Source organism: Trachurus trachurus, assembly GCF_905171665.1.
Source record: "Trachurus trachurus genome assembly, chromosome: 23".
Lineage (NCBI taxonomy): Eukaryota > Metazoa > Chordata > Actinopteri > Carangiformes > Carangidae > Trachurus > Trachurus trachurus.
In genome coordinates, this window is record NC_139912.1 from 14564463 (window position 1) to 14587016 (window position 22554).

General features: G+C 42.3%; 2 protein-coding genes across 6 annotated transcripts in view; one reads left to right on the forward strand and one right to left on the reverse strand.

The window, feature by feature from the left end:
• The window catches only part of foxp2 (forkhead box P2), a 103623-nt gene extending 93852 nt beyond the window's left edge, over positions 1 to 9771 (reverse strand). For all 4 annotated transcript variants that reach the window (XR_014596394.1, XM_083999739.1, XM_083999738.1 and 1 more), the window contains exons 1-2: positions 9588 to 9771; positions 341 to 407 (exon numbers count right to left, since the gene is read on the reverse strand). The gene's annotated coding sequence lies outside the window, so the exon portion shown is untranslated. The remainder of the gene's footprint in view (positions 1 to 340; positions 408 to 9587) is intronic.
• Positions 9772 to 14041: 4270 nt separating this feature from the next.
• On the forward strand, positions 14042 to 20688 carry ppp1r3aa (protein phosphatase 1, regulatory subunit 3Aa). 2 transcript variants are annotated; one of them, XR_014596395.1, is made up of 5 exons: positions 14042 to 14590; positions 14830 to 14915; positions 16038 to 16096; positions 16324 to 16424; positions 16991 to 17115. XR_014596395.1 is itself a non-coding variant. In XM_083999740.1 (4 exons), exons 1-4 carry the CDS (start codon positions 14131 to 14133, stop codon positions 20276 to 20278), a joined length of 4233 nt encoding a protein of 1410 aa, XP_083855866.1. In that variant the 5' UTR covers positions 14042 to 14130; the 3' UTR covers positions 20279 to 20688. The 2 variants fall into 2 exon arrangements, 1 of the variants encoding a protein (XP_083855866.1); XM_083999740.1 differs by having other exon boundaries at positions 14042 to 14915; positions 16991 to 20688.
• Positions 20689 to 22554: the final 1866 nt, after the last annotated feature.

Genomic DNA, 22554 nt, shown 5'->3' on the forward strand with positions numbered 1-22554 from the left:
ATTTGTTACATTTGAGGGGGGATGGAGCCCCCTTGACCTCCACTAGATACTACAATCACCCAGACACAGTGGGGTTAACAATACAGTATTATCACAACCAAGACACATTTGGCAACTGGTTGGAATAAAAATTGTAAAAATGATTTTGTTTTTTATCCAAACAGACATTTCATATAAGAGTTTCACTTTGAAAGAATGAGCTTGAGACAATACACTGTGTAGACCACTGTTCATTTTAACACTGATCCTCGGAAAGACACTGTTAAAGCTGCTCTAATCTATCTCAAGGTTAAGGATTCTTTGACAGATGGACATGAAGGAACCATGTTCAAATACTCACCCTAAGGGAGAGAACTTGCTGTTGTTGTCCGTCACAGGAATGGAAGGAGTCCAGCGATGTCAGCTATCTGAGATAAGACAAAAAACAGAGCGTATACCATTAAGTCCAGATCCATCTCATGACATACTGATCTTTTTTTTTTTTCTTTTTAAATGTTTCCTACCCTCAGTTGGTGCTGGTGTGGACATGTGTGGGCTAGATTGTGTCTTGCATAACCATTTTCTGTATGGCTCGTAGGTGAAAGCAATAAACTTTGGAACAACAAAGTGCACCTGGATGTTGCCGTGAGTGTGTGTATGTGTGAGTGCATGCACAAACAGGCAATGCACAGTACAGCACAAGCTATAGTCCACCCACCCCAGCACCCCCACCTACCCACACACACACACACACACACACACACACACACACACACACACACACACACACAATCCCCACTCTCTCAAGTTAAAAAGGTGCAGTGCCTGGAGGGCTCAAGCTCTCAACGCCAAGTAAATCACACTGTTAACCTGACACAATTGATTTCTCATGTACTTCCACTGAGCTGTCTGCATCCAAGCACACATGCTATGGCATCTATGTAATTTAGTGACCATTAGTATTGATGATTTTTTGTGTTAATCACACGAGTGCAGCAGGAATGTACAATACCACAAATTTGACTACAGATTGCCCTGGACGTTTTTACTGCACATACATCACATTTAAAGTATTGGGAGAAAAAAAAAAAAACACTGAACTAGCCTTGTAGATGAGAGCATGGTGGAGGCAAATTTCTGCTGCCGGGGGCATGAGGGGCACGAAACGGCCTGGATGTTCCTCTCTGAGATTTTTTTTTCTTCTCCCTTTTATTCTCCCAGAATTCCAATGACCCCTACAGGCAACCAGTGACTGCTGAATCCTAAGGAATGTGCTCTCTGAACTGTACAAAAAGCCCTCAGCTCAAAGAGCACAGCTGAAAACAAAACATGCCAACTGCTATAATTTTTCACTGTTTTGAGTTTGTGGAAAATGTTGCACAGATTGCTGTGCAACATTTACTCAGAGTGGGGTGAGAGAGGTGGGGTGGGGGGTGGGGTGGTGGTGGGGCTGGCACCAAGCAATGAACTGTATGCTGGGAAAAACAGACATGAAAAGGTCTGACAAGTTTAGAATCAAATGGGGCTTTCTAAAATCATATGATTCATTTGTATTGTGTCTGTATACACACTGAAGATCGGAATATCTCTTTATGAAACAGGAGGAAAAAATGTGATAAGGTTTTGCAAAAAAGCCTGGCTGAATGAGATGGCAAAAGCTGTTCACCTTGAAGTAAAAAATAAATAGTGCAGTGTTAAACATAATTTAGATATAAAACATTATTTCAAGTTAATGCCCCTTAACTTCAAATTATTTGACGGTGAGTAGACTTCAATATCACAACAGCTCTGGGCTGTGCAGATGACATATTTTATTCACTGGAAAAGCATTAGGAATGCTATTAGTCTGTATGACCTCCAATTCGTGAGGATTTACAAATACCACACATACCTTTATGCCAAATATAAAACCATTGGTAAATTCTATCAACTTATAAATATGGCGGATGTATTCAAGTATTCATGAAGGCCTAATAATGCTATAGGCTGATATTTACATAAAGCGCTCGCGCACTAAGTCAAGATAAACTATTTAAGACCCGGACCACAAATACCTCCACACTGCAGAAAAAGGAGGGTCCTGCGATGAAAGAGGACATTATGCTAACAAGTCAGATTATTGTACACAATAACTTTATCTTAAAAGTAAATACCATCCTTGGTGTTGGAAGGGGTGGAGGGTGGGGGGGGGGCATTATGGAAAGTCACTGGCAATATTTCTGTAGGGACCAAATGCTCCTTATCAGTGTTAGTCGAGCAATTCAGGCCCGCCCGAAGAAAGATGAGTCTTCAAACTCATTCTATTCATGGTCAGACGTGTAATTACCCTCAGCTCACAGTCTAGACGTAACCGCTTTCACAGTATTTAAGACCCCCTATGCAACGCGCGGACGCTGGCTCCTACCACCAAGCCCTGCACGTTAAATCTGTGGGCAGATAAATTAGTGAAGAATGCAATAAAATAGACACAATGAGGGGAACTTTATCCTCCCCGCTGCTAAATGAGATTTCTTTGAAATGCAGATCAGTGGCTCTAGATTAGTGAATTTTAGCTGCTGTCAACATCATAACAAAATACAAATGCGATTGTTCGCTGGTGCCTTATCTCCTTGCTTCCATCTGCTGGCTGGTTATTTACTCCCCCCTGATTTACTATGCAGATCTAAATAAGTCGCATCAAAAGGAGGGCTTACTGCACAATGCCTTCTTAAGCTTCTACATCAAGGTATTTGAAAAACCGGTAGTCACATGAAAAGGCTGCCCATCAAAGGCACATCTCTAATGAACTCTCCTATATCAGAGGGGGCTTGTGGGGCCTGGCTTTAATGCCGTCTGTGTGGTGAGAGAGGAGCACAACTACAAATCAGACCCACCAAGCCACGGCAGAAAAGGGAGGAGGACAGAGAGGGGGAGAAAAGAAAGGAAAGACAGGAGGAGGAGGAGGAGGAGGAGGAGGAGGAGGAGGAGGAGGAGGAGGAGGAGGAGGAAGGCCTCAGTTATCAGATGAGATTAGCTCAGCACAGGGACTAGTCCTAGGTCTTCCCATTCATCCATCTATCTCCTAAGTCTGGGCCGAAGCACTCATCAAAAGATGACAATAGCACTAGATTTGAACAAGTTATAATAAATTAAACTGGATTCAGCCACAGGTTAGTTAGGCTGGAGAACTAGAAAGGAAACGGAGCAAAAAACTCAACTTCACAGAACATCTGGATGGCTGTTTATACTACTGTGTTGCAAGTGAATCAAAGAGTGATATTAAACACCGTAATAAGATGAAGAAGGAGAAGAAGGAGAAGATGATGATTCTGGGACTGTCAAATACAGAAAAAGATACATACTCTGCTGTCTCCCCTTCTCATTTTCCCCAGGTCTGGAAACAGCTTTGGTAATCTCAAACAGAGCTTTTGCATTACGCTCCTGCAATAACCTTTAATTTCATGGTGTATTTGTTGCATTCAGCGCACAGGCCGGATTACAACTGACAAGCTTTAGATTTATACGGGGAAAATAAACTGCATGGAGAGATCATGATCTGTATACCCCCCCCCCTCCTCCTCCTCCTCTACACACTCTCACCCCCACCCACCGCCACCACACTGCCACCATCCCTGCTTTGTAGCAGTGTGTCTGCATGAAGGGGAGACCCCCACCAACAAGCATGCAGTTTACCAGTGAACAATTAGCCCCGGAGCAAGAGCACGCCCGGCACTGGCACATGTGGTTAAGAGGCGTGCGCTGCGGGAGAGCACCAGATGATGAAGGGATGAGGAGGAGAAAGAGGAGGAGGAGGAGGTTGGGGGAGAGAGGAGAAGACAGTGAGGGAAGGAGGTGTGTGGCGTGTGCCAGACACGCGTGTGCCAGTTTTTTGGCTACCGGGCATGTCCTTTGTTATTCACTTGCAGACACTCTTTACAGAGAAGATAAAGACAGATAATGGGAGCGGTTACCACCTCAACAAATCCCAGACAACTCTGACTCAGAATTTTCGGAGCCCGTCCAGATTGAGCCGTAATGTGAAGGCATCCGATGGCTGAGTCGCTTTGCTACAAACACTTTCTCGTCCCTCCCCTAACCCCGCCTCGAGCATCTTTCTGCTGTGTGGCATGCCAACTGGGCCCAGTGCCAGTCGCATTTGCAACCACAAGGGACCCTTGTCTTTTTGCCTTGCCTAATGAAATGACAAAACAACAGATTTGCATATGCAGAAACAGGTGCTGTAACAGGTTTGACTCCTTTTGACCCGAGCCGCGTTAAAGAGAGAAAATGTGGAGAGAGAGAAAAAAAACATGCAGGAAAAGGAAAAAAGTTTATGACCAACAGCTGCCTGGAGGTATTTAGGCTCTGATGAGCACTCAAGACTGCACCATCTGCCCCGCTGCTCGCCAGAAGTGACAATCTAAATTAAAAACCACTCATCAATTATCATAAAAATAAACCATTGTTTTTCTGGGTCCATATGTTGTGGCCGTTTTTACTTTTGTTCTCAGAGAAAAAGCATTGCAGGCCGAGCTTCCAGGCCGATAGCTGTGATCCAGGGAAAATCCAGAGAGCCGCACAGTAGCCTGTAATTACCCTCCCACCGATCCGCTGTCTTCAGACCAGAGCCCTGCGTCATCCTACACATTATCCAAGTCCATCCTCTCCACATTACAGAGGAGAAAACCCAGTCGAGCCAATGTGGTGAAAACACGGCCATTGTTTGGAGTAGGATTAGGGGTTGCCATCCAAAGAGCACGAGTTAGGTGTTCAGATGGTGAATGAAAATAAAATCACTACACTATACTTGCGTGTAACTAGATAACTGCCATTATGATTTATGCAAATTTGTATTTCCAAACCAGAAACAAAAAAACTGCAGTGGAGAGTGTGTGTGGCTATGAAACAACACAAACACAAAAGTGATGCATTTCTGAAAATGTCAAATGTCTCCTCTCCACATTTTGACCAAATAATGTCCTGACCCACAGGGTCTAACTGGAAACCTTCCTCTTGTCCTTTACTGAAAGACAAAGCTACTGTACAACACCCTTTCCTCGCTGAGCCCACTCCACTCCACACCACCGCCACCGCCACCACCCAACCCCCCATTTCCATTTTTTCCTCCTGTTTTTATTTAGGTGAGTGAGACAGAAGGAACAAACCTGAGACAGTCGTGACCCTGCGCGAGTGTTGTAACTTGGTCTAGAGCTACGCCGGCAGAAGGCAGCACCATATGCCCTCAGCCCCGAGCTGGATGCTCTTTCTGCAGCCTAATGTGCCTGTCAAAAACTGTTACTGTCACAACCCCCCCTCCATGTTTTTTTCCCCCCCTCTCACAACATGTTAGAAATAAACATTTTTTCCCATTTTTTTTCTCCCTGTGTCTCCCTGGGTAAAGCGGAAAGGTCCTTGGAGATGTGAGGCAGAGGAAGTACTGACTGTTTGTGTGTGTTTCCTGCCAGCAATCAGCTCATCAATAAACAGTCTATGGCTGAAGCTCAGCCATGCATACATCAAAAACTAATAATTGTTCTGGCTCATTACACAGTGGGCATCAAATGAGAGACATCAATCAGGCTGGAATCACAACTTTCTCCACCTCTTCCCTCACTTGTATTGTTAAATGTGCAGCGTATCTATCTCATTACTCATCTCATTACTAAAAGATACAAGAGATGTCTTAATAAAAGGCCCTTTAAACATTTCAGTGGAGACGGCTACTGTTGTTTGCCTCAGCGCTGCCTCACATCAGGTTTGACTGTTTACAAGTGACGAGGCTGACGGCTGAATGCAGCCTGAGCGACGCTGACCTTGCCTTTTACCATGAGTGACCCTCTATCTTTAATTCAGGGCAAGACCCCAAAACCAACAAATTTTTTTCACACCAGGACACTGTCCATCTGACCGTGACTTGGATAAAAGCTGCCGTGCCTTCACACCACACTGGCCAGCAAGTAAACATGCAATTGTTAACTCAGCAAGGAAAGGGGAAAAAACACACACAAAAGAAAGAAGAAAAAAAAAGCAATGAAAGATCTGTGGCTGCTGCTGGTTGACTGTGATTCAAATGAGCACATAGTTTATTTGGATAAACAGATAGATAGGGTCAGCTAGTGTTACGGGCCAGGCTTGTGGCAGTGTGGAGTGTCAGCTCAAAGGCAGATGATGAAGAACAAGGCCATGGTCAAGACCACGGTGAACGCTGGACCTTATGAAAAGGCATGATTTATTTTGCATACCTAAAGAGAAACATTGCACACACAAACCAGAGAGTTTGTTTTATAACTCTCCATCGCTGTCCCTCTCCATTTCAGACTTAGACACGCTGTGAGGTTACATGCATCAGCCAAGAGCTACACTCTTTTGCCTTGTGAGAGTAGGGTCATTTGTTTGTGGCTTCAGAATCATCAGAGGGAGGTTAGACAACATAAAATCCAATATTTGCAAAACAATCTCTGCAGGATATTTTGACATGTGATTGTTTTGGTCTAGCTAAAGATAAAACCAAGTTTTTTTTTACTTGGCTAAGCAAACATGAAACCCACAAAGATGAACTGCAACAAATTCTACACGTGGCTATGAGCTGAGATGAGACAAATGGCCAGTGTGAAGAAGTGACTGACTGACTCTTTTCTCAGATGGGTCTTACAGTAACTTACCATTGTGTGGGCAGCCTGCAATCTCCTTTCTAATCCTCATCCCCTGACCCCACCCTGCACAGCCTTTCTCCGGCCAAACAGTCACAGCGTTCCTTGCTGACAACAGTGTCGAGTCGGGCTTAAGAAGTGACCCAGAGCGTAACTAAAAAAGTCTGAGCTGTCTCAAGACTCTTAGTAACTGGGGCACACAAAACATCATTACTGTGATGTGGATAATTACAGTGCAAAAGGGTGGCCTCTTAAGCATGTAATACACCCTTTTATCTTGAGAAGTCAATCTTTCCAAGGCTGACAGCTTGCAGCATATGATCCTGGTAAACAAATACTTTTGCGCGGCACAAAAGTGCCATTAAAGGCCAAAACTGTCAACACAAATTCCATTCTTACTAGGGGGAGGGAACTGAAGTGGGAGGGAGTAGGGGGAAGAGAAGGGGAGGAGGGGGAAAAAAGGACTTGATCACTTCTGGTTGCTTTAACTTGCATGGAGGTTGTCATGGAAACATTTCTATGAAGTTAACGGGGGTAAAACCTGAACACGGGCCATCTAATTGCCTTGAGCTTAGTAACAGGGCCAAGATAGCCGTATATGAAAACACACTGTGTAGGTAATGTGGACGGGCTCAGTGAGATGTTTAGAAAAGTGACGCTGGTGTACCACTCCCCTGGTTTTCTTACCCCCCCACTCAAACGCAGCAACACCTCAAGGGTTGAGCGAGCAGTCTGTTTCATTACAGAGGTGTTGGGGGATGGGTGATGGTGCAATTCAAAAGCTAATCCAAAAGTGAGCAAGTGTTTCATTGCCTTGGAAGTAGCGTGATTCCAAACAGGATTGATGCGATCAGTGCATGAAACTCACCTTCTGGACTCTCTCTAAACTGCACTCAGTCATTTAAAACACGGTCTGCATTGTCAGTTTGAGTGGTTTTCTGCATTCGCAGCAAATACACACAAAGTTTTCATGGGGGCTGTGAGAATTACAAACACAAAGCGTTTTCTACTTCAGCTCCGCTGGAAGCAACAATTTCCACATCTTAGATAAAATCATGCATCAACCAGTGTTCACTGAGCTGAAAGCTGAATGTTAATTTTGATAAATGATTGAAACGTATGACAGGGTATACACATTAATCCTGTGGAGGACATTCATTTTCCTATTACCATAATGTAGAGCACGACCGCCCGATGATAAATGCAGCAATCAAAAAATGGACGCAGAGTGGGGAGAGTCGGGGTAATAAGTGCACTGCTCCCAACAACGGTCAGTCTTGGAGGGAGACTAATGGCGAGTCTCTCTCCATTGCTCTCATTGCCTTAGGAAAAAAATACATCCTGTTTTACAAAAGTGACCTTACTTACCGCACACACCACCCTGACAACAAGTAAACAAGGGAGCACGGGCTGTTTTAAATGTGCTTTAAGAAATGATTACTGGGGCACTTCAACAGAGGGGCTGATTGTGCACTGTCGCTGACATATTTCACTAGGGGCATTTATTGCCGCCTGGCCTTTGAAGAGTGAGAGCTGCTGAGTGAGGGGGGAACTGGCCCACACCTGCATAACTGAGGAGGGAACACCTGTGCACCCTGCGGCTTGAACAAGGAGGGTCGATCCAGCTAATCCAGGGATGAAAGCTGATCAGAGGACAGGCCCGAAGAGTTCAGCAGCTCCCACTACCTTGTTAGCCTTTCTTTATAAAAAAAAAAAAAAAAAAGTTACAACTATTGATTTTTGGGGGCCACAGTGATTGCATGAGAACAGTGGCCAGACACAGAGAGTAATATAGAGGAACTCAGCAGAAGCTTCTATGAGCTTTTGGTGTTAAGATTAATTAGTCAGAATTTTATCATGAAAACCGATAGTCTTCCAGCAACTCTTGTTTCTGGACAACGAAAAGAGATGGGATATAAAAATGGAGCAAGCAAGCACGGTAAGGTGTTGACATGCTGATAATCATAGATACTGATCATGCAGACATTGTGATCGTGACGAAAAAGCATTAAGTCAAAATTATAAACAACTACATTTTATGCTTTAAAATCTAATTGCATTTTTTTATTCTATAAACATAAACCTACATTACTGACACAATGTACTTTAGAAATATTTGCATTAACATAACAAGGTATTCAACCCCTATGTGTCAATGGTGATAACACCATGACTACAACACCAAAGGAATTTCCAAAAATATAAATGATAATTGTCTATTTCATAAAAAATAAGATGATGCAGATGACAGGGTTTTATTATAAAATATATATGAACTACACTTTTAACTATCTGCAACACATATAATTAATCAACTATTTACCTGTTATTTCTGCAATTATATAAATCACCAATAACAGTAAACAATAAACATGTTGTCAAATACCTTTCAGTGCCATGCAGACTGATAATCTGACGTTATATGTTGTTAAAGATGCGTAGAGATCAAATCAAATCTAACAACGATATTATCAATAATTTGACTAATTTGTCACAATTGTGAACAGTGCACGTTTTAAATTTTAGTTTTCAGATACGTCATTTTGGGCTGGGTGGTAAATAAATTGTTTGTGGGCTTCAAACTGACAGTCGCATTTGTAACTTGAGTTAAGGAATACGAGCCAGGAAACAATAAGTCGGATTTTCAAAAGTCAGTGTTGAGCGTCCAGACCGAGGCAAAGCCCGGTCAGTGCTGTCTGTGGGTCCTGCCACGAGAGAGCCGACCACGATGCTAGGTAGTAGGTGAAATATGTGAACAGCTGCTCGGTAATTAAAAAAAAAAAAAAAAGGCACAGGAAGTCAACACGCAAGGTCTAAATAATAATGTTGCATGTCACAAGTTGCAACGCGCTGGATAAACACAGGGCAAACTTGTGTTGGCCGGCGTGTCCACTTCCCTAATTCAAGAGCAGTGGACAGCAGAAGTAAAAAAGTCAGAAGAGTGCGGAGAGAAATAAGCTCATGGGCTGAAAAACTTACCACAAAAAATGGCAGGTATATTTCCCTCACGGTAAAGTCAAAGGGACACACCAGGTGAGAAGTCGTCGTCCTCTATACTCGCAGATATCTTCACACGTGACTGCCCAAGTTCACCATAACGCAGAGAAAATGAACAACAAGCTGCAGAGTAAATAAAACCTCAAATATTCCTCCGCTGGGCACCGCTGTCGGAGACACACACACTCTCTCTCTCCTGCTGTCTCCCGTCAACGCCGCTGTTATTACTAATGCAACAGAGGGAAAAGCAGTACACTTAGCCCTGTTTGAATGACGCGCAATGCGAGGAAGAAGCGGCTTGTTTTTTTTTCTCTTCGTTACGATTCAAACACACATCAAGCTGTATCCCAGCAAGCAAGTATATTTGGGACTAGAAACCCCCCCAGGGGAGGCACTTGCTTGTGCGCTGAGGTTGTTATTTTTGGGCGTGCTGCGACCCCGTGTGACGTCAGGGCCACCTGCTGTAAACAAAAAGTATTCTTTTTCAAAAGAAAAAAAAAAGGAAGGAAAAAAGTTTGTTTCCTCTTTCTCTTCCAAATCTTTCACGGTTTAGTGCTACTCCATTAGCGACCGCTCACACCGGAGTCCTTCACTACGTGTAGCCTAGTTATGAAGACGCTTCGGAGACTGTAGGTTGCTATTGTCCGGGATTGAACCGGTAACCGTCCAGTAACGGGACGGTCCTTCCGACCCAGAGAAGTACGCCCGGTGCTGCAGCTGGGAAACATGATGGGTTCACATGATGGAAGTCGCTTTATTGAAAATACATCCGCAAGTGGGGACTATATTGGGGGAAAATCAATAGGCTATGAATTCCCATTATGTGTAATATTTCAACAAGAACTTCTGCTTTTTCTGTGGTAACCTTCTCTATAGCGACCACACAGTGACCGACATCAAATCTTATGTTTCCCTGTTAATATTCCTCTTAGATATAGGAAGTTGTTTGCTTTTTTTTTGTCATATTTGCGTGGACAACTACACTCAAATATTCTTCCACTTCCATAATCCTCCATAAGGACAGTATATTCAACAATCAATGTTGTGGAAATTAAAGCAGAATTGTATCGATGCGAAATTATGATCAAATGTGATCAAATCTGTGTAAAACAAAACACACCCTTAAACTTCAGCATCCTCCAAATTAGAATGTCCACTGTACGTCCAGTGGCATTTTTGGTCACACATTTGAATTAACCTTAATTCAAAATCCATTTTACATGCACATTATTAATTAGAATTGCACAGAAAAATATACTTATTAATAGACGTCTGGACGTGTCTGCATACAGAAAAATGAGTAACGTAGGCTACGACTGTAAATATCTTATCCTATATATCATTAGCCTGCGAATAATGTTATTAAAATTCGGTATTACATATTTTCATGTAAACACATTTCACCTATTTTAAAATACATTTGCTGCTAAATAAAGACTTTGAGATAAAGTAGATTTGACAAGATGCACTGGTTGAAGATTTTTTTTTTTTTTTTTACCCATTCTATCATAGACCCTCACAAGGTAATTTAACCTATTTATTCATTTAATATTAGATCCGAAGCCAGTCACACACTGAGCAGTAGTTAAAATTGGTTACTTTCATTTACCTCGTCTTTCTTTTCTCCTTTTTTTTCCCAAACCGCTGAGACGTTCACGGTCAAGAAATGAATGACCAGATTATTATCAGTTGAAGAAAAGAAAGGGTGGGGGGGCAAGATTTTCAAAATGTAAGAAACGCGAGAAGTCTATCTCGTCTCATTCTCTCTGCTGTCAACATTATAAAACGTCACTTTTGATGTGTTATTTGTGTTATGAGTATTAGTGAAAAATGTGATTGATACGTGGAAAAGAGGTGTATAACGTGATTCTTGTGGCTTACACAGCCGGTGTGTATAAAGAAAGGATTTGATACACTGTTACTAAGGCCAAATATTTTCTAAAGCTTAGCCAATAAAAGCAGGAAACCCTTCACATCTTCTTATGAGTTATTACTGTTAGCCTAATATTAAAGGCAAATCATTCCCCATACATGTTCCAATTCTACCACACGGGTGATGGGTAGCCTGGATATTTTGAACCATTACTTAATTTCCAAAATGTATTAAAACTGGCCTTGTTTTGTAGAAAATTTGTCATTCAAATTCATACTAGATGAGATGGATGGGAAACAAAGCATTTCCCCATTTGAAATAAGGGAGGGATAAATCAGATAGATCAGATTCCCTATTATCTTTGTTGTTAGCTTCCTTGTTTTTCTTGTTTTTGTGTGTGTTTTTGTTATAAATCGTAATTGCTATTAAAAATTCCATCAAGGAGGAACCAACATCTGGGAAACGATGAGGATGGGAAGGGAACTGTGGTCGTTTGCTGCCACCTACTGATCAAGACTGGTATTGAAGTCTGTCCAGGGTTACAGCTAAGACAAAGGACTGTAAATAACACTTGGGAAGTTTCCCAATTCATGGTCACTACATTGAAGGGTTTTCTCTCACAGTATCTGCAGACTTGGAGCTCATTGTCACACAAAAAGTGCAAACAGAAGATGCAAATTAATTTGCCTGAGATGTAGGAAACTCTAATGTATTTTAGTCTGATCACATAGTGCCATCTACTGATACACATCAGACATACAAGTTGTGCTTTTGATGAATTCAGTAGGTCAACAATATAACACAGACATTTTTGTTCAGTCTGTTTAAAAGGTGTTGACTCAGCTGTTTGATTTTTTAAAATCAATTTATTGTATACTTTCTTTCTGATACAGTATATTTATCCACCTCTTCTAAATGTGAATACAATCCCGTACACACTGTATGCATTATAGATGACTGTATTTAACTATTAAGATTTAGAATTTTTAACACTGTTTGATTTGCCAAAGTTGCAAATGAGATACTATTTAAAGACCAAAGCTGCAATTAAAAGTTAAACAAAGACTGTCTTTGCCTTCAGGATGTAAAACAAAGGGTCTTTTGAGGACAAAAACCCACTCACCTACCTGTGACGGATTGTATAACAAGCACAAAAATCTATTTAAGATATACTGGATTCGCAAGGGTAGAGTTACACTGCATATCATGGATTAGTTGAAAAGTTCCGGTCTGAGACACACACTCACGGAAAGTCCAGAACACAACAATGTTCAGTCTTCTGCTCCAAGATCCAGTAAACTTGCAAAACTGAAAGCTATATCTTTGATGGCACTGATAGGAGAAAATCCGTAGATACTCAAACCAAATGCCAACACAGGATAATTTAGTATACAGGTAATACTCAGAAAATTAGAATATCGTGAAAAAGTTCATTCACTTCCCCATGATTGCGAACTGTACTGAACCAGACAGAGAGCTTTTAAAGGCTCAGGAACCCTTTGCAGGTGTTTTGGATTAATTGGCTGACAATTTGAGCTACAACATTGAACTTTTTCACGATATTCAAATTTTTTGAGATTCTGATTTTGGGGTTTTCATAAGCTGTAAGCCATAATAATCAAAATTCTAACAAATAAAAGCTTGAAATATCTTGCAATGCCTGTTATGAGTCTAAATAATATATTCATTTCACCTTTTAAGTTGAATTACTTAAATGAATGAACGTTTTCACGATATTCTAATTTTCTGAGTATTACCTGTATTATTGATTTCAATTGTATTTTTTTTTCTTGTACTATGGAGGCCAGATGTCAGAGGTCATTGTCAGCTCCATTGCAGAACACTGTACCACTGTGCACCTTAGCACAGCAGGTACTGACCAACACAGGTGGTTAACCTGCAGTCCTCTGAAGGCAAACCTCCATCCATTCAAGGCTAATGAGCTAATGATGCAAGAATGTGATATTTCAGTGCATGTTTCTGCTAAATGCAGAAGTTTTATCTCCATGAAGCTTCAGGCTATATACGTAGCTATAGATATATTAACACAGATAAAATGTATCTTTTTTTTTTAATTATGTAAAACACACAATCACAGTGCCATATATAAGAGGTGTGAATAGTTAACAAGCAGGTGCTTTCTGCTGATAGACATATTAATAAATGTCCTGTGTGACCTATGATTCTTAACTTTTGAAACAGCTCAGATACTATGTGACACCATTTCACTCAGATCAACATTTACATCCCATCATAAAAGATGGAGACTGTTAGTTTGGATTTTTTTTCACTTTGAAGTAGCATAATAAAAAGTCAACTAGGCAATATACAGTACTTAACACACTAGTTTTGCTTTGAAGTCCCTTGTAAAAGCTACATTTTCACATATTCATTTTGTAACTAGCAAACATATTGTGAGAGGATAACTGAGGGGATAACTGGGCTGCCGTGGTCTAGTTATATGTGGCCTATTAATAGGCCTGGCTCAGACTCACAATGTTCAGCTGTAACCGAACTCCATCTGTCAAGTCACGTCCTCTCCCTGCTCTCCCTTCTACAGTATCACTGCAACCAGGCTAGGGGCACTCTGGTCTGTGCCACCCTCCAAGCCAGACAGACGGCAGAACAGGCCTCTCAGACCTCTCGCACATTATGGAGGCTTTGTATATCCAACCCTTGGAAGAGGATGGGCTGAGGATGGAGGAGGGGGAGCGGGAAAAAAGCGGGGAACAGGAAAAGGGAGGAAATGAGGCCTCGTCTCCCACAGGCTCCACTACAGATGAGGAAACAGATGAGGACTCAGAACCAGAGCCCCCACCAGTCGTCCGAAGGAAGGTGTCATTCGCTGATGCATTTGGCCTCAACTTGGTATCAGTTAAAGAGTTTGATGATGTTGATGTTGAGGTTGAGTCTGAGGTCAGCCAGCCACCTGAGTTGGAAGCAAGCCATCCTTCAGAGGAATTCTACATGTCCTGTCTGTTTACAGTCCCGTCATCCCCGGAAGAGCTGGACCAGAGGCTTGAGGAGCAGATGATCGAACTGGAGAGCATCGAGCTTCTCCGAGGAACCACCACGCTCCGTGGCACCATCAGGGTGGTCAACCTCTGTTACAGTAAGTCTGTTTATGCCCGGATCACCATGGATTCCTGGAACAGCTACTTTGACTTGTTGGCGGAGTATGTGCCCGGATCCAGTGACATGAAAACAGACCGCTTTACGTTCAAGTACACTCTGATTCCTCCCTTTGAGAGAGAGGGGACCAGAGTGGATTTCTGCCTGCGTTATGAAACATCAGTGGGCACCTTCTGGGCTAACAACAAGGACATTAACTTTGTGCTGTTCTGCCACCAGAAAGGACAGGGGAAAGAGCAGGGGCCTCAAGGGCTAGAGGAGAGCCCTAGCTACAAGAGCAAGAGGGGCTGTCTGAGAGCCAACAGGTGAGAGAATCTGAGGCTGAATCTTTTTTTAAACATGCCCCCGCTGAAGGAAGTCACGTCTGCCTCATACATCAACAATAGATGTCATTACACGATGATCAATATTCAAATGAAATGTAGGCTGCTTGAATCCACCAGTGCTAACTGTTCATAGAAGGACATAAAAGATTATGCTCTCACTACCAGGAAGGTATCAAATTTTCAATGTTGAAATTCAACACAGCATGAGTCTCTCTATAAAGTGTGCTGGTCTCCTCATTAGGGGTAAGCACGAGCTAATACTGCTCACTGGCTGGGCCTTTTGTATGTTTACAGTAAGCTGTTATGTAACTTTTTAGCAATGGATGTTTGGACTGCAGAGAACATATTGCCCATTTAAGGTCAGTTGTCTGTCCAGGTTTCCATGACGTCTCAGCGTGGCAAGGAGAGACAGATATTTATACTTCATCCTCTTTGACACCAGTCTCCGCATTTTTTCTGCACTAGGATTAAATGGTCCTTCTGTATGGGTGTTCTGGTGCGAGTTGTTTCAGTATAAAAGTTGTGGAAATGTGAGCACAAATTCAAAGGGCTGGTGCTGATGAAGGTATAGGATGAAAAGCATGAAGAAAAACATCAATATAAAAAAGTATTAAGGGTGTCTCTTTGATAAAATACACAAACTAGGTGAAAGTCCCTTTCCCCTCTTTGTTCTACTTCACTAAACTCATGAAGAGGAGATGAAGTATAGATAAAGGGGAACCAGGTTAGAGAAACAGTTACATATCTTAAGACACTATGGGACACAGTGGCTGGTGGAAATAGGGTGTCAATGAGTTTACATCTTTTAATCTGAAAATCTGATGTCGTTTCACACTACCACTTTGTTTTTTAACCTTTCAGAAGAAAATATATCCAAACCATAAAATAGAAACACTTCATTCTCTTCTGAGATGGTATTTTTTCATTTTTTTAGTAATTCTTGAAATATTTGCATTTTGGAATGAGCCCTCAAAGCCAAATATTTAAAGCTTGTTGAGAAACACTGAGACATGAGAAAACGTAACACTGTAGTTGTGTAGTGTCTGTAACACGTATTTGTGAGCCTATGTAACATTATTACCATCTAATTCTGCACCACAGGAGGGGAAGTGCAGAGGAACAGACCAAGGAGACCATTAACACAACAACAGTTTCTGCAAGTGTGTACACTTAATTTTTCTATGTGTGTGTGTGGGTTAGTGTGGGTCTGTGTAAGTGTGTGTGTGTGTGTGTGTGTGTGTGTGTGTGTGTGTGTGTGTGTGTGTGTGTGTGTGTGTGTGTGTGTGTGTGTGTGTGTGTGTGTGTGTGTGTGTGTGTGTGTGTGTGTTTAGGTGTGTGTGAGCATGCAAGCAAACTTTGACCCCGATGTATGTCACTTTCTTTGCAGAAGCACAGGCCAGTCATAAAGCAGAGGAGGCTGCCAGGAGGACATTGGACAACAATGCAGAGATACAATCACTGCTGTACAATGAAGAACAAAAACATTTGGTGAGGTTCATTTACCATCTTCAAGTCAGTTGTTGACCAGGTGTTAGGCAGATGCGCCATGTTAACACCACTCTTATTTCTCTGTAACCATAGAAGTAATCTGTTGAGAGAAAGTGAGTGTGTTCTTTCCAAGTATAAATGGTATGTCGACCAGAGATGCAAGTCATACTGGTTAGTGCTGAGTGGGTCCCTGAAGGATGTGGAACATCAGCTTGCCTGACACATGAGAACATGTCTGGAATCACGCGTGCAAGCTATTAATAATAAATGCAACCTGCATGCAGACCTGTGTAAACTTTCTGAAAAGTTGATGATGTAAACAAAAGTAGGCTTCTGTGCTGAGGCTGCAGTGTTGCAGTTCATTGCATCATCACAGGAATGTTACATATAAAAGAAAAAGTCATTCAGTGGGCCATTATACAAATGCATTGTCATGAGATTGGTATTACGATTTAAAGCAACATATGACCTTAAAGACAAACAACAAAATTGTGCTAGTAGCCTCTGGTTGCAGTTCAAGTAGCTTGAGCATAAATACTTGGCTTGACCTTTGGCCTTTCTGACAGGTGGATAGTGTAAAAAGGCGGCACAGAGCAACACGTTTGGCATGTGTGCAGGACTTCTTCTCCAAGAGGAGACAGCCAGTACCAAAGGCTTCTTCACATGACTCAGAGAGTGGCCAGAAGTTTTCTCAGCCTATGCCAGCTCCATGGAGTGACTCTGCCAGCTGCCTCTATAGCCGCCAGAAGAAACAACCCAATGAGAGTCCACAAGTCCTCACCTACCATCAGATTCCTCTGCTTACACTGGACTGGAACAATGCTACGCCGCAGTCATGGGGGGCTGCTGACGTGGATAGCTGGGCTGGAAGTGCTAAGCTGACCTTGTCAAAAGCGTCAGAGAAGAAAATAGAAGATCCACCTTCTGTTAGTGATATGTGGGAGACATTTCTTAATAGCACAGATGACACCACTGATAAAGAAGTCTCAGTGTGTGATGTATGGCAGGAATTTCTTAATGGGCCAAGCAGTAAGGACCATTCTAGTGTTCCAGAGTCAGAATGGCTGCAGACAGCGGCGTCAGTGTCTCCCTCAAATGACAAGGAGCCCCAAATCCAGTATGTAGCACCAAGTAAATACTTTAAAGAATTTCAGGTGGGCACGGACACGTCCGCCACCTTACAAGCACACACCGCGGCTGCATGTCAGCCGCTGTCAGACGAACTCGAAACACCATTGGAGGGGCTCGTCTTGAACACTGAAGACGTGCAGCCAGCAGAGGCATGTGCTGGCAGTCCAACAGATGACAACACAGCGACACGAGATGCATCCCAAAGGTCACAGACAAACTCCGTAACAGACACTTCCCAGGAATTTAGCCTCGCGGGGGCAACGCCTGTGTCCGAGGGCTCTGTTGACAGTTCAGCTGAGTGTCATGAGCATGCAATCTGGGAGCTAGAAAGAAAAGGAATAATGGGAGAAGCAGAAGGAATAAGAGAAGATGAGCCCTTCCCGCCGCATATGGCTGACTTAGTAACAAGCTCAGGGGAGTCGAGGACAACAGACATGACAGTAGTGCCAGAGTCTCAGAATGCCAGCACTGTTGATAGGATCTCAGAGGGAGCGAGGCTGGATGAGGGTCTTTCTTCCAGAGGGGAAGGCGAGGTTACAGGTACAGCACACAATGCAATGGATGACACGATGGCATTTAGGGAGACAATCAGACAGGGGACAAAGGATGAGGAAAGGTTTGTCTTTTCCACGTCCAGACAAAGAGCAGAGGAAGGGATCGTGACAAATTGTATGAAAAATAAAGTATCTAGAGAAGAGGAGATATTTAGGCCACATAAAACAGAGGAGAGTGAAATCTCCCAGAGGTATGCAGATGAAAAGCAATGTGAGGAATTCAGGCTGAACCAAAAGAGCAATAATCTATTACAAGAGAACAAGAGAGATGAAAATGAAATAAGACCTGCACAGTCACATGCTCATGAATTCAATCCAAATCAAACATGTGAAGAGGAATTCAGTCTGAGCCTTGTAAAGGAAAGCAAATTCAATTTGGGTGAATTAGAAAACAAAAATATGGCATCAAATAACAAAGAGGGATTTGGGCAGATTCAGATGGGGAATTCACTTAGTGAAAAACACGACGAAGTAAAGGGACTAATTGGTGCAGAAGCTGAAATTAGCTGTGATTTAGATGCGGAGGCATGGCAACATGAAGAAGCTCTACAACAGAATTCATCAGAATTCACCATGGGAAACGCATCAATAATATCAGAAATACACAATGAGCAGAAGATTGAACAAGGGGAAGAAGTATATGAGGACTCCACACTGACACAAGTCGAGGAAAATGTACTGAAACCTGAAACAGGTGAACATGTATTAGTCTCAAATCAGACAGAAGGACAAAGCTTGAGTTGTTGTGGACTAAGTGTGGAGCAACAGGAAATAAATCCATCATCACAGAGCACACACACTGTAGAATCAGGGGACAGGATAGAGCCATTCCCAAGAGACCATGATACACTCAGACCTTTTCTAACAGATGAATCTAACCCAAACCCCAAAGAGGCGGTAGAGATGAGATGGACATCATCACAGGACGGTATGAAGGGTCAGAGAGAGAATGTAGGCAGGGAAATAAGCCCAGGAAAAGTTATTGCAGAGGAGAACATGGCAAAGAAAGACAATTCAACAGAACTTCAGACACAACCTGAGACAATAGAAAGAACAGAGGAAGATATGAGTCAGAGAGACAAAGATGAGAGAGTGAGCGCCGAAGAGCTGAAAACAGGAGCAATGGGGGAGTTGATGGGTAATGTGGAGGACCCTCAGGGGGAGAGGGAGAACGCACCAGACGAATTGAAAGAACGAGAGTTGTCAGCAGAAGGTGAGAGCTTTGCACGTGTTGAATGTAAAAAACTGTCTTGGGGAACAAAAGAACCTATTACAGCAGAAAATACGCCGGCACTTGAAGCGATGGGGTTGGGAGTGGAGATGTTCGTGGAAAGGTTTGGAGAAGATTTGGTCCAGAGCATTTGGGAAGATGTGTTCAGTCAGAGTGGGCAGGCCTCTAAAGGAGACACAAATACTGTTGATACGGGGCTGGCAGCCAGACCCGATATTACATGTGATCTTCATTTTCAGACAGACGTCAGCGATGCTTTCGATTCAGGTGTATTTTCCTTGACAGAATTACCAACAGATCCAAATTTCAGCCTCTGTCAAAGTCTTGAGGAAACCATAGCGACTAATAGCAGTGAATCCTCCCCGAAAGAAAGTCATTCACTCACCACAATAGAGCAAGCTCCCTTTCTCTCTGAATTACAGACAGATTTGAATTTAAGTGCTCATTTCAGTCAAGATATCACAGCCACTTTAGCTGCTCTGAGTACACAGCCATTGACTAAATCAGCCCAAACTCTCAGCCCCCTCAAGGATCAGGAAAACTACTCTCAAATAAAAAGCAGATCAGTCACTCGTCAAGAGACAGGTAGACAAATAGAGGACTGCGTGGTCACCCACAAGGAGAATTTCAATCGATCGGCCCACCCATCTCACCAACATCTGAGCCCCTCCTCTGAGAAATTGCAGGAGTCTGATGGTCTCGTATGGTGGAGTGTATTATACCTCCTCAGTCACATCACTAGACTTCTCATATGCGCCACTCTAGTTGCTGGATTCTTTGTCATCATTTTCCTCTACGATTTCCCAGCATTCTTTGCTCTCTATGTTTTTTCATTGAGCTGGTGGTTCTATAAGTGGAAGAGCCATCGGGTGGCCATTAACAAGGGGATAGGGCGTGAGTTTGCAGAGAGAAGGGGCGTTAAAGAGTGCAGCATGTAGGATTTTTACAACAACAATTGGCAAAATCTTCCATATTTTCATACTTCCAAACTATATATTCATACTGGTGAGACCATTGTTGAATTGTGACCCATTTAAAAAAAAAGCTACATTCTCTTGCGATCCACTGTTGCCCGTTGCAGTTCTGTATCTAAAATAATAAAGTGGTTTAGAAAAAATATGAAATACAGCAACTGGATGAGGTGTATACCTTTTTTATCTCTCACACACACACATATACTAATGTAATATAACAATACAAATGCAGAGTAAATGTGATTTTGTCAGAGAAAGGAAAAAGGGGAAATATTATTGTAATATTAAAATAGTAATTTACACTAGTCACACATAATAAGTGTGGTAGATAGCAAGGGGGGAGGGAAATAGGAAAAATGGAGAAAATAGAGAAAGATGAGAGGGAAAAAAGGTGTTTGTCAGTTGTGAGTTTATGTTTGTGTGCCTGTACGCGTGGTTGGGTGTGTAGTGATATTTGGGACCTGTGGTCATGTGCGTGGCTTTGGTCTGTTTCTCGTTTAGATGAGATCAGAATGAATTCCATGTTGATCTTTCTGTGAGCTGCTATAGCTGCTATAGAGTGTTATATAACTACAGTGGGATCTAAAAGTCTGAGACTGGGGGATGTACAGTCAAAGTGGTCTCAGACTTTTAAACTCCACTGTAGGTTGGTCCAGTGAATGAAAGGACAAGGTTTTCTAGATGTTTTTATCCTCAGTTGGGAGGGCAACTTGTGCAATGCCTCCCAGTGGGCAGAGTGACAGGGGCAATGGGATTCTGCACCTCAAGACCGTGCTGTCTAAAGGGGGTTAACTGGTTGGCAGGAAAATAATCGTCAGTGCTACCCAAAGTGCAGGCTGTCTATGTCAGGCAATCCCATTTTCTGCAATTTACCTTGGCTGATCTGGGTTTGGTGGATAGGTACATGTTGTATAAGCTGCAGTTTTGTGTTAGTAGTCATAGAGAAGATTTTTTCTACAGATTTGTATCCAGAGCTCAGGGTTGGGACGGAGAGCCAAGTCATTTACCCATTTTAGAGTTGGGAGCGTCATGATGCTATCTGAGATGGAAAGAAGTTTTTTGTTTTTGTTTTTTTCTTTTGAGTTTTTGGAGGTGGTGTGTTGTAGCTTATTTTAATTTTGGATTAAGTTATGGATTTTAGTTGTTGGTAGTGGAGGATCTGGTCTATCCCAATCTCATACTTCTGGATTAGTGTCTAATCTAAACTGGTTGTTTTGGTTTAGGTGACGGAGACAAGGGATTGTATTTTGTCTTTGTTATAGAAAATTAACAGGTCGGTTGTGCTGCCGAAGACGGAATTGTGCCAAACTGGTGTGAACCCACATGGTGCTAGTGATGATGCTGTGGTTTTATTGGTTTTCCACCAGGCTGTCAGAGTTGAGGAGATTAGATTGTTCCTACACTAATTCAGTGTCTTTATTGATCGTGGAAGGGAGGGAAGGTCAGCAACCGAGGTGGTTTTACATTGATTTTGCTCTCATTCTAAACATGGGTTATTGTGGTGCGTTTGGGTACATTTGAATAAACATTGTAGTTGATTTGTAGAGGAAGTGGAGGTTCGGTGCTTTTAGCACACCTTGTGATTTTCCTTTGTGTAATGCTTAAAAGTCAAATTCTGGGATTTGTGGGGGTTTTTTCCATTAAAATTGAGCAGTTAATGAGTCGAGTGCTTTCAGCTATTATGGTAGGAAACATTGAAAACAAATAATTAAGTGGAGGCAAGGTTTTTCATTTCAACAGTAGTGATTCGCCTGATGAGACTGAGGAGCTCCGACAGCCTCCAAGAAATGTTAATGCCCAAATAGTTTAACTTGTCAGTGTAAAGTGGGACGAGGGAATCTGCAGAATACCAGGCATCTTCAGATCGTGGTAGGGAAGATGATTTGTCCCACTTTATTGTGTAGAGTGAGATTTCTTTTCTTTTTTTTTGGTTGCTGGTTCATTTAAATGATTACAGGGAAATATGGAAAATAAACAATTGGTGCATCAGATTTATTTTTAATTTAATTCCTGCCCTGGCCCTCTCAATTAGTCATGCTTTGTTGTGGTTGTCATGTGCCCCTGGTTGGGAATCACTGACTTCCTAAATCAGGACAGGTTTTGTTCTTATTAATCATATCAACGGAGTCATCTTCTCAAACAAGTCAGTTTTAAAACATAAAATGCACATGAAATACAAGAATTTTCTATTTTTTATTCATATGAAAATTCACCTGTTGTTCAGTGTCTTTAGATGTAGA

Bases quoted from the DNA above. Each gene is read 5' to 3' on its own strand.
- ppp1r3aa (XM_083999740.1), top strand. From the start codon at position 14,131: ATGGAGGCTTTGTATATCCAACCCTTGGAAGAGGATGGGCTGAGGATG. The intron at 14,916-16,037 runs GTGAGAGAATCT...TCTGCACCACAG, and splicing joins GGCTGTCTGAGAGCCAACAG to GAGGGGAAGTGCAGAGGAAC. The intron at 16,097-16,323 runs GTGTGTACACTT...CTTTCTTTGCAG, and splicing joins CACAACAACAGTTTCTGCAA to AAGCACAGGCCAGTCATAAA.